At 44.9% G+C, this 12,535-nt stretch overlaps 1 protein-coding gene across 1 annotated transcript in view; it reads right to left on the bottom strand.

The window, feature by feature from the left end:
- Positions 1 to 5,661, bottom strand: part of NKRF (NFKB repressing factor) — a 16,434-nt gene extending 10,773 nt beyond the window's left edge. The window contains exon 1 of the mRNA XM_007953342.2: positions 5,396 to 5,661. Within this exon, the coding sequence (XP_007951533.2) occupies positions 5,396 to 5,661 (266 nt within the window). The remainder of the gene's footprint in view (positions 1 to 5,395) is intronic.
- Between the last annotated feature and the right edge of the window lie 6,874 nt (positions 5,662 to 12,535).

The following is a 12,535-nucleotide window of genomic DNA, read 5'->3' as shown; positions in this document are numbered from 1 at the left end:
ATGATGGGTTCAAGTATAGCAGGGATTGTGGGGCTGGTGCGGGATTGGGCAGTGTTTCGTTCTGCTGTGCATGGGGTCACTATGAGTCGGAAACGACTCGACGGCACTTAACAACAACAACAACAAACACAGAAAAGCACCCATAACCTCAACCACTGGTAATACTTTTGGATTTACCTTTTATTCCTTTTTCTGTTCTCTCCATACCCCCGCCCAAATCACCATCAGACCATCTATGCAGATTTGCAGTCTGGTGGGGGAATTGTTTTTAATTTACCACAGTGTAAGTATTTTCTCCATGTCATTACCACATGAGTTTTAGTGGCTATATAGTATTCTATCCCATGGAGGAACCATTAAGGCAAGTCTAATATAGTAATTTTAAGATGCATACATATTATATGATGAAGTCTGTTTATTTACCCATTTGGTTGTAAACGCTTAGAAAAGAAAATCAAAAAGCCCCAACAGGTTTTTAGGGTTCTCAGATGTAGCTTGTAATGTACTGAGCATTTGGCAACTAGGATGCCATTCAATTGTCCCACCATGCTTACAAAATTTTTTCAGTATGTTAATTAAACTGTTCCACTAGGTCCAAATAAAAAAGCTGAGGTTTACACATTCAGCAATGGCTAGGGTTTCCAATGATAAAATTATTTATTCCAAACTATTTGTTAAGATTCCTTACAGCCTAAGTGTGTAACATGTAAACAGATTATTGGTTATCTTTCCAAAGCTCCCATTTATACTGCACTCACTGGTGACTTATGCTCTCCACTTGTTGTCAGCTGCCTTTGGGCAGGGCCCTAACACATGATGACCCCTTGCACAATGGGATCAAATTGTTGCGATGCACAGGGTTTTCACTGGCTGATCTTCAACAGTGGACCAATTGCCAGGCTTTTCTTCCTAGTCTTCCTTAGTTTGGACACTCTGCTGAAAGCTGTTCAGCATCATACAAGCCTCCACTGATAGACACTCAGTGGCTGCATCAGAGGTGCATTGGCTGGGAACTGAACCTGGGCCTCCTACGCAGAAGGTGAGAATTCTACCACTGAACCACCACATAAAGGGAGACTTACCTACACTCTACCTGCTACACAAAAAGTTCATTTGCAACGTGAGCCCTTCCAGCACATACTTTTCAAACACCAGCAAGGCTGGTTTGATTTAAGCTATAGTTTCCCTATTGATTAACCAGTGTCCCATCAAAGATGAACAGGCCAGAATACTGCTTCTAATCCTATTAAGAGTGATTGGAAAATTGAATGCTCTAGTTAACCAAATATTCTGTTGCATTAAATATACAAATAGATGAGCTACAACTTTTTAAGACTGCACAGTACCCTAGGACTCTGCATGAATAATTACTTAAATGTTGTAGATGTAGTTGTTTAGAAGACCACTACCTTTACATTAGCTATAAAACAAATCTTAGCAATTGCTTGCAGAAAAAAACCATGACAGGTTGTCTACTTTTATAAAACAGACATATGAAAAAGTGAAGAGAAACAATTTGAGCTATCTGAGCGTCCTGGTGGCCTAAAAGCAGCTCTGGTGATGCAGTGGTTAATGCATGTGGCTGCTAACCAAAAGGTCAGTGGTTTGAACCCACCAGCCACTCCATGGGAGAAAGATGGGGCAGCCTGCTTCTGTAAAGATTTACAGCCTTGGAAACCCTATGGGGTAGTTCTACTCTGTCCTATGGGGTCTCTATGAGTTGAAATTGACTTGATGGTTGTGGGTTTTTTTTGTTTTTTGTTTGCCTGGAGAGGAGCCCTGGTGGTGCAGTGGTTAGGTGCTCAGATGCTAACCAAAAGGTCCACAATTTGAACCCATTAGCCCTTCTATGGGAGAAAGATGTGTCAGTTTGCTTCCATAAAGATCACAGCCTTGGAAACTTTATGAGGCAGTTCCACTCTGTGCTATAGGATCACTGTGAGTCAGAATCTACTTGATGGCAAAGGGTTTGGGTGCCTAGACTTTGGAGAAAAAATGATAAAAAAGCAGCCTGGAAAACACTGCTTTGTTTTCTGTCATAAATTATAAAGCAGCGCCTCTCAGCATGGTCCTTGCACCAGCTGCATCAATATTACCTGGGAGCTTGCTAAAAACACAAGTTTACGGGCCCTATCTCAGACCTACTAAACGAGAAACTCTAGGAATGAGGCCCAGCAATCTACATTTTAGCAATTCTTACAGGTGGTTCTGATGCACAGTGAAGTCTCAAACTGTTATCGTCCCAAGAAGATACTCAAACTTGTTCCATGGAAACTGCTGTTATCATCACAAGGAATGAAAAATGCTTTGCCTCCCTGCACATTTGAGCTCCTCCTGGTTTGGTCATATGATCAAAGATTTTCAAAGATATCCTTGACCCTTACAGGAGTTATTTCAGCCCTAACTAAAATGGAATACAGATGCTGGTAGAGGTGGGAAAAAAAGGACAAAGTGTTCTCTTTGTGCAACTGTTCAGTATCTGTTCTAAAAGCTAACTGGTGAACCTTGAACAGCAAATCAACATTTTTTTACCCACTGCTGGTGGAGTCAGTTTGCACTCACAGTGAACCTATAGGACAGAGCAGAACCGCCCCCCCTAGGGTTTCCAAGGCTGTAAATCTTTAGGGAAGCCGACAGCCACATCTTTCTCTCACGTGGCAGCTGGTGGGTTCCAACCACCAACCTTTTGGTTGGCAGCCAAGCACTTTAACCACTGCACCACAGAACTCCTACTATGCCACCAAGGCTCCTTAATTTTAGAAAAGGCTACTGAGCCATGTATTCTGCAGTTCCCTTGAGAAAACAGAAGAGCATTCTATCATAAAACAGATCAGAAAACATGAGCTCTGCCAAAGTCAACATCAACAAGGACTGGAATATAGATCTTTTCCCATCTGAAGACAACTGCTAACACGAAGCCTGTCTAAGAGGGAAGTTAGCACTTGGTCCCTAGTTTCCAAGATTTTTTTTACTGTTCCTTTATCTAAACTCAGGAGCCCTGATGGCACAGTGGTTAAAGCCGGGCTGCTAACTGAAAAGGTTTGGGGTTTGAATTCACCAGTCGCTCCAGGGGAGAAAAGCGTGGTAGTCTGCTTCTGTAAAGATTTACATCTTTGGAAACCCTATGGGGCAGTTCTATTCTGTCCTATAGGGTCACTATGAGTTGGAAGTGACTCAACAGCATCGGGAATTGCTTCTTCTTCTTTTTTAAAATATCTGTTATCAGACATAATGCAAACACTTCTGTTCAGTTAAGCTATTTGATGATGTTATGGCAATTCTTGTATTGATTGAACTGATCTAAGTACAGTGGGGCATGTTGATTATAGTATACACCCCACAGCACCCAGAGGAAAAGAAAAACATCCTGGAGGCTTAACACAGACTACCACTGGCCTAAGAACTCTAGGTGGTGCAAAGGGTTTGTGTTAGACTACCAACCCAAAGGGTGGTGGTTCAAACCCATTCAGTGGCACTGCAGAAGAAAGTGTTGGTGATCTGCTTCCATAAAGATTAGAGCCGAGGAAAACTCTGACACACAGGGGGATGCCATGAGTCAGAATCAACTAGACAGTAACAAGTTTGGTTGTACAGGTTTTTACTATTGACTTGGTTTGTGTTTTTTAAAAAGCCCTGGTTATCTTTAAGGCTGCTGTTCTTGGACTGAAAACCTGAGACACACTGATGTGGCTTGCGTCAGCTACTTGCTTTTCACTTCTGGTTCATCCTTCCCAAATATGACAGCTGTGTCTAAGTGGAAAGAGCAGCATCATAATTGACATCAGAAGACCTGGTCCCTAGTCCCAACTGTGGGACCTTGGACAAGTCACTTAACTTCTTGGCCTCCAGGCTTTCGCTGTGCAAATGAGATACTACCTAATCCCCAAGCCTGTTGTTGAGTATTAAATGAGAGCACACATATTTTAATTGTTTTGTACATTGTAAAGCTATGCATCCATTCACTCCACACATGTCTACTGAGCAGCTATTCTGCAGCAGGCGCTTTTCTAGCCACTGAGGTTAAAAGTGTGAAAGCCAAATTCTTTGCCCGAGAGGAGCTGACATGCTAGTGGTAAGGGAAGATTTATTATTCACACAAAGGATGGTCATTCCTTTTCCCCACACATTTTTTTTAAGGATTTGGCTTCCCCGTGGCCTTTTGTGATATCAAGGAGACCTTCATAGGCAAATAGGATAAAGGTACCTTTACAACACTGTAAATCAAAAGGTCATTGAATGTATCTGACTTGATTAATTACGGAGGCTTCCCCAATTGTCACCAGTTCCTTCAGTGAAATTCACTATCTCTGGGGGTAGAAATTACACTAACCTAAAGAAGATAGAATAAATGTAGTGAGAGCAAAGCAGAGGGTCACAATGAATGGCGTGTTCAATCATTAGGGGTAGGAGTGGACAGTCGTATTTCTCTGCATTTGTTACAGAATCATTCCTGGGTTTGAACTGGCTGCATGTGATCTTATCATTTTCCAGAATTTCTCATCTTTCTTCATAAAAGAAAACTCACTGTGAGGCAGGAGTGTTAAAAAAGAAGCTTTCCAGTTATTAAAGGAATGGTTAGTCTAGGATAGAGCCTATTTGGGGGTTCTGAAGGACAGAGGCCCCAGGAGCCTGATTTTAAATTGCGTTGGAACCACACTGCAGTCTCCATTGAAAGCAAAGAGCTTTCAAAGAGGCCTCTTCCCATCACACTGGGTTCTAAGAAGGAAGAAACAAATCAACAAACTAAAACCTCACTCAGAGGCCAAACGTTCATTCTTCTTATTCCATTTAGGGCAAAGGAGGGAAATTCATTTTTAGCACAGATAGACTCATTTCTTTGTTTGAGTCCAGACACAATATGCGCAAATCTACAAGAAAGACCGGACCCGCTGGCTTAGACACCTCATACAAACCGCCTCCCCAGCAGGACACCCAGCCGGGAGGTTGCAAGTGGAGGGAGGTGTTTGACTCAAAAGGGATGGAAGAAGAAAACGGTCAGCCCTCGCAGCCCCGACTGTGGGATATTCCCTGCGGATACCGTATCCTTGGAAGGCCCTACGCAGGTCCCGGGCTCTGCTAGTCATCATCTCCCCGCCCACCTAAACCACCACAACGACCACCTCGCAGTCCCCCTCTTCCAGGTGCTGCCCGCTCTCCATCCCTGGCCCCGGAGGGGCCGCTCCCGCAATCCCCGCACCCTTTCGAGCTGCTATGTCATCCCCTGACACCTCGGTCGGCCACCCCCTCGCGCAGCCCAGTAGTGAGTCCTCTGGTGTCCTCCAGCACCTTCAAATCTCCAGCTTCCAAGTCCTCATCTGTATCCCGCCTCCGTCCCTATCCCGACCCCTCCTCCCGCCCCATCCCTACCCTACCCCGACCCCCACACCTGTCTCACCTGCAGCCCAGGAAAACGTGGTTGGTCCAGGCAGCGGAGAGTGCGAGGAGCTGGTCGAGGGCAGCCCCGGGATAGCTGTGCAGGTGCCGGCAGATGAAGCTGCGCCGCAGAGCCCACTGCCAGTCACTTTCGTGGCTATAGCGCCACTGCTCCAGCACTGGCTCGGGCGGGGGCGGCGGGAGGGGCGGCAGCGGCGGCGGCGGGAGGGGGGGCAGCGGCGGCGGCGACAGGAAGTCGCCCCCCAACAGCAGACGTCCGCCAGCCATCTTCTCCGCCCCCAAGTAGGGACCCCAGGGACGAAGCCGACAGCAAGCACTGCGGTGCGGGCGAGGGAGCGGGGTCCGATGGGAGGGGCCGGGTGAGGAGGGGCGCCCCGAGGCGCGAACACCAACTATGAGAGGACTGGAGTGTGTGCGTGAGGGGACCGTTAGAGAGGAGGAGAGCTCGAGCTCACGACCCGATGCCGGGCACACGCCCGCTGCACTCCTCCACGAGTTGCAAGAGAAGGAGGGCTCCCGCTACACAGCGCGCGGGGCAGGCCGAGCCAAGCCTTGGGCTCCGCACGTCCGCGGACTAGCAGACCCCTGCACTGCGCGGGGAAGGGGAAGGAAAAAAAACAAACCAGCACGCACTGCTCCCCTCCTCTGGGCTCTAGCCTACCTACCCCGCGTGCAGCCCCGAGGTTGTGAGGACAGTGCGCGTGCGCGACGGCTGTTTCCTAACTTCGAACTCCCGTTGGTGAATCTCGCGCGACTTACTGTTTACCCTCCTGTGACAAGGAGCCCGATCCTTTGACGCACTGTGGTGACAAACGGAGGGCGGGGACTTTGGAAAGAGCTTTGAGGAAGGTTCTTTGAGGTTCGGGAAAGTGGGTCCGTCAGATCCCTGGAAGGCGCCCTCAGGTGCTTGTTGGTAGCAGTGGCTCACCTGACGCTTTTCCTTGGATTTCTCAGTCGTGCAACAGTGGGATCATGTCCTTTGGGAGGAACTTGGCTTTGGAATTGATTTTATACTTTTTTTTTTTAATGTCAACTCTCCGATGTGCCTTCTCTTCAGTGGATAGCTTGAAAAGTTCTTTGAGTCGTGCATTATTAACTAGGGATTTTATTGTGAAAACAAAGTGAAAGTGAAACGCTTGAAAAGACAGTCATCCACAGAGCCACTTCCCAAGTCAACCACTTTTATGGTTCTGTACTCCATTCAAATTACTGACAAGCACAGATACCATTTCTACACAGTTCTGATCACAATTGCAAATAATTTTGTATTTCGTGCAGCAATTTGAAATGTGCAAGATGTTGCAAAATACAAAAAGGGTCCAAGCATCAGTGCTAAATCCTCAGTAGAAAATGGCTAAGTCACTCTGTAGCCAAATGTAGTACTCTACCCCGGGATCTGCTTCAGTCAGTCCCCTGATCCGTACCTGCCAACCTGTGCTATTAAGGTAGTTCATCAATGAGTATCTGTCAGTGGGGATTTACACAGCACCTGCTGTGTGTTCAATAAAGTAGGAAGACAAAGGGAAAAGGAATTGAGTTTTTTTCTGTTGTCCTGGAACTGATTACATTTTTGGCAGGGAGAAATAGTCCTGTATAAAACACCAAATGTCCCACCAACAGCAGGACCACTGAATGAGGTGGCTTTGACCCATTACTACTTTTAACTCTTTAATGACATATTCCTAAATACATGACACATCTTATACATGCATAGGGTAGAGGTGTGTTGGACTGATATGATAGGATACTACTTAGAGATCACAAAGTCAAGTCATTGTATGCATGAAAAAATCAGACCAGAGAGGTGAAGTGACACATAGAAATCTCACGGAGAGATCTCAGTGGTAAAGCTGAGAGTAAAATCTAGAACATGTGACCCCCCATCCAGTGTCCCCCTAGTCACTTGTCATTGTATCACCTGGATTTCACTGTAATCCCCCCTACCAGCTACTTTCATTTGACTCCAACTCATGGCAACCCCATGTGTGTCAGAGAACTGTGCTCCATAGGGTTTTTGATGGCTGGTGTTTCAGAAATAGGTCACCAGGCCTTTCTTCCAAGGTGCCTCAGGGTAGACTTGGACCTCTAACCTTTTCATTAGCAACCAATAGCCCAGGTCTTTAACCATATGCACCACTCAAGGACTGTAATCCCCCCTACTGGAAGGTAAGCTCCATGAGGGTAGGGACCTCATCTGTCTTGCTTTTGGTACCTACACGTAGCTTCTGCGCCGGAAAAAAAAAAAAAAAAACCTGTTGCTGTCGAGTTGCTTCCAACTCATAGCACCCCTATAGAACAGGGTAGACCTCCCCTATAGAGTTTCCGAGGCTGTAATTATTATAGAAGCAGACTGCCACATCTTTTTCCCACAGAGTAGCTGGTGAGTTTGAACCACTGACCTTTTGGTTAGCAGCCAGGCACTTATCCACTGTGCCACCAAGCCTCCTTTGGCTCCTATATACACTTTGTAATATTTATTCAACCAAATGAATGATTGAATGAAAGCACTTCCCATTGTTCCATACCTTGTGAAATTCAGTTTTTTAGAGTCTACATTATAAGATGATTTTTTATTTTGTGATTGGATTAATTTCAGCCTAAGATGCCAACCTTCATCAATACCAGCATTATAATTAACACACACCTTTCCTAGAAAAATATCTCAGAAAATAAAAATGATTTCTTCTCGGCTTGGATTAAAATTTTTCCATCATACAGGGACAAATAATCACAACCTGACTTTTGAACTTACATGACAAAATGAAACACAATGAAACTGATGTAAGAAGCCATCTGCTCCAAGACAATCATGACTGTATTCCATTTGTCATTCTTGCCATGGAATAAACAATTTAATTTCTAGAAAACCAAACCAAGCAGAAATCTACATAATCTTCCATGACCTCCATTCCGTGAAAATCCATCTTACAAAAAAGACGTTCAGCCAAACACTCATGGCAACATTTAACCCAAGGGACTGGTACACCATGTGATCCTCAGCCTATATGACTATGTGACCAAAAGAACTAAATGGTGCCCAGCTACCACTGTCAACCACTCAGAGGGGGGTCTATGTAGGAGATCTTGTATAGAGTGGGAGAACAATGTGGAACAAAACTCAAAATCATTTAAAAAAAGGTGGGGGACCAGGTTTGCTGGTCTGATGGAGCCTGGTGGAGCCCCGAGACTGTGGTGCCTAGTTGCCCTTCAGGTCTGAAAGTGAACCCATTCCCATGGCTTCCAGCCAAAGAAAAGGCAGGCATAGGAGCTGAACATTTACATTAGGTAGATACACTCCTTGGAAAGATGGATCATGGGAGAACGGAAGGGCTGTGTGTGCATGGGGGACGGTTCAGGAGGCAGGAGTGCATGGGAGAGAAGGACATAGGGAGGAGGTGGCTATGGCGAAGGGGTGTGAGGAGAGCTGTTGCATTGTGGGAGATTGTGGTCAATGTCATGAGACAGAGTGTATATGAACTGCTGGATGGAAAATGAACTTGCTCTGTAAATTTTCACCCAAATCACAATTTATAAATAAATAAATAAACAAAAGGTGTTCAGCTAGCCTATCAGCCCATCCCCTTCTCACAAGCCACAGAGGGTTTTGCAGTGAGCAGGACCTGAAACTCCTAAGCAAAAATAGATGATCTGAATGATGTCTGAAGGGGGGTCTAGCAGGGAGCGATGATAAAGGCAACCACTGCAATCTTAAAACAATCCAGAAACCTCTGGTAATTATTCATCCTCCTTCCCTCCCTTCACTCTAACACAGGGTCCTGCCGCTGCCTCTACACTCTACACACACATCCCTGACTCCTCCACAACTCCTTCCCTGGTCTTATGGGGGAGCCAGCGAGTAATACCTGGAGAGCCTGGCTCAGCACCATCCCCATAAACTATCCCCCAAATTGCTGTTGTTGTTGTTGTTATGTGCCATCTAGTCGGACCCGACTCATAGCGACCCCTCCTTGGGTTTCCGAGGCAGTATCACTACGGAAGTAGATTGCCCCATCTTCCTTCCGAGGAGTGGCTGGTGGGTTTGAACCGCCAGCCTTCTGGTTAGCAGTCAAGTGCCCCAAAAATTCTTGACCAGAGTTTTCTACACAATGTACGGTTGAGGAATGTTTACAAACACATTGAAAGCAATAGCTAGGAGCTCCTACTGGCCAAATATGGCATAATATGAGCACCAAAACAATTAAGGACAGTAATGAATTAGAGCTCTGGTAGCATAGTGCCTAGGGCACTTGACTGCTAACCAGGAGGCTGGCGGTTCAAACCCACCTGACACTCCTTGAAAGGAAGATGGGCCAATCTACTTCCATAGTGATACTGCCTCGGAAACCCAAGGAGGAGGGGTCGCTATGAATCGGGTCTGACTCAAGGGCAAATAACAACAACAATAACAACAACGATGAATTAGAGGGAGCTCTGGTGGTGTAGTACCTAAGCCATTTGACTGCTAACCAGAGGGCTGGTGGTTCAAGCCCACCAGCCACTCCTCAGAAGGAAGACTAGGGAATCTACTACTGTAGAGATACCACCTCGGAAACCCAAGGAGGGGTCACTGTGAGTGGGAAACAACTCGATGACAGTGGGTTTGGTTTTTTGGTTTAGTGAATTAGAAACCATTTTTTCCAATGGATGAATGAGAGGAATCCATCAGTCCACATTAATACTAAGTAGATAAATAAAGAACTAAATGAGGGAGAAAGGAGGGTCTTTGCTTATAGTAGAATATGCTGGCTGGAAAGTGGAGAGGGAGTGCTGGATTTGGAAAATAATTTTGTAGATTGGTTCAGGCAAGAATGATCAATAGATGCTACATCAAGGGAGGGAGTAATTTTGATGAGGAACAGGATATTTGCATGGACTTGTAGTTTCTCCCCATAGATTGCTTATTAGTAGGAAGGAAGAAAAAAAATAATTATATATTGGAGAAATTGGGCAACACCTTGACCCAAAATGAGAGCATTCTATTTTTAGATGGGACTTCAAAAATATCAATGTCAGGAAAGACAAAGAAAGGCTATTCCATATTAAGAGACTAAAGAGGCAGGACACAGTACATGATCCTAGACGGATCCTGTATGCAAGAAAAAAAAAGTTACAGAAGATATTATTTGATAGATTAAAGTACTGTAACAATGTTAAATTTACTGACATTGATAACTGTCTATGGTACGCAAGAGAAGTTCCTTATTCTTAAGAGATGTGCACCTGTAACCCACACCTGTGGCTTACAGGCCAACAAAAGACAGGCATATGAGTTGAACATTTACCTGACACACTCCTTGCAGAGAACAATCACGGGAGAAAGAAGGGCTGCTTATGCACAGGGAGACAACTCAGGGGGCAGTAGTATATGGAGGGATGAACACAGGGAAGAGGTAACTATTGGGAGGAAGTGGGAGGGGAGCTGTTGCATTGTGGTAAATTGTGGTCAATGTTGTGAGACAAAGTGTATGTGAACTGCTGTATGGAAAGTGAATTTGCTCTGTAAATTTTCACCCAAATCACACACACACACACACACACACAAAGAAATATGCACCTGAATATTTAGGGGTTGTTAGAGCAGTACTAGATAACTAAGACAGAATTTGATACCAGGAGAGTGGGGTGCTGCTCTAACAAACACTTACAATGTGGGAGTGGTTTTGTATTTGGTAATGGATAGAGACTGGAAGAGTTCTGGTTAGCAGTCAAACGCCTTAGGCACTACGCCACCAGAGTTACCAATACTAAAAGCCTAGATTGCCTTGAAGAGATTGTTGGTAGAATTATGGACGTCAAAGGCAATTCTGGTGAGGGCTCAGAAACAAGTTAAGGGAGCTACAGAGAAAGTCTATCATCTTAGAGAATACATATGGTGCCAGCAACAGAATGTTACTAGAAATATGGATGCTAAATGTGCTTCTGGTGAGGCTTTAAAAGAAAACCATAAACATGTGATTGGACAATGAAGGAAAAGCGATAATTTTTATGCAGTGGCAAAGAACTTGTCTGAATTATGTTCAAATGTTTGGCAGAAGGCAGAAATTCTAAGTGATGAAATTGGGTATCTGGATGAGGAGATTCCTAAACAAGCTACCTCTTAATCACTTTGTTGTGTGTCCAGCACTTCATTGAACCCTCCAGCACTCTGGAGGGCTATAAATGATGTTGCTTCTCTTGAGGAGAGAAGTCCTTCAGATGAGAAGCAGACATTATAAATGTTCAAATAGGAAGTTTGAAAATGAAGATGAGATCAGGATAGGTGGAGGAGGTCAAGAAAGGCTGCAAGGAGAAGGCAGGGCTTGAGACTTGAATTCAGGCTTTAAATCCATAGAGGATATTTTAATCAAAGTCAACAAACAGTTTGTGTGACTTAAGGAGAGGTCTGTGCAGGGACCAAGCAGATTGCAATGGAAAATGGGTATTAGGTAGTATTGGAAAATATTGTTGAATTTTCCACCAGTCTGTAAGTTCCTCAAGGGCAGGATCTAACTAGATGTCATGCAGACTTATTGCCCATGGCACAGGGCACTGGGCCAAACCCACAGGAAGTGGGTTGTTTGATGAAGGAAAGCTCAAAACCAAGATTAGGAGTTTGTTGTCCCCAATCCTCTACATTATGCAGACTTGCTATTTTTCCCTACAGGTATTGAACCCAGGGGAAGGAATTCCTAAAGCCCAAGCCAAACAAGGTAAGAGAGAGTGTTGGACTTGGATGAAGATCAATGGATGGTCTGTCTGGTGGCAAGACCACTGTTAGACTATTAGGTATGTCTATGCAGCAGGGAGTGTTGGCATACAATGGTTCTACAAGTGTATTTGTATGTTATGTAAGAATTCCCAGGTGTATATAATAGAGCTGACAAGGGACAAGGTTGTAGTCACTTCTTGGTCACAGCCAGCTACCCAGAGTGACCAAGTAGTTGAACCTTTGAGCTCAGGACCATAGTCACAGAGGACATCAAGCTCAATTGTCATAACATACTACACAAAACATTGTTCCACCTCCTACTTTGGTGAGTAGCGACTGGGCTCTTAAAAGCTTGCAAGCAGCCATCTAGATGCAATGATGGGTCTCTCCTCGTTCAGAGCAAAGAATGAAGAAAACCAAAGATTCATGGAAATAATTAGTCCAGGTAAGTGG

This window comes from Orycteropus afer, unplaced genomic scaffold (genome assembly GCF_000298275.1).
Source record: "Orycteropus afer afer isolate SDZICR_OR568_19922 unplaced genomic scaffold, OryAfe1.0 scaffold00387, whole genome shotgun sequence".
In the NCBI taxonomy this organism is placed as follows: domain Eukaryota; kingdom Metazoa; phylum Chordata; class Mammalia; order Tubulidentata; family Orycteropodidae; genus Orycteropus; species Orycteropus afer.
The sequence above is the reverse complement of the archived record's forward strand: the minus strand, read 5'-3'. Positions and strand labels throughout refer to the sequence as shown.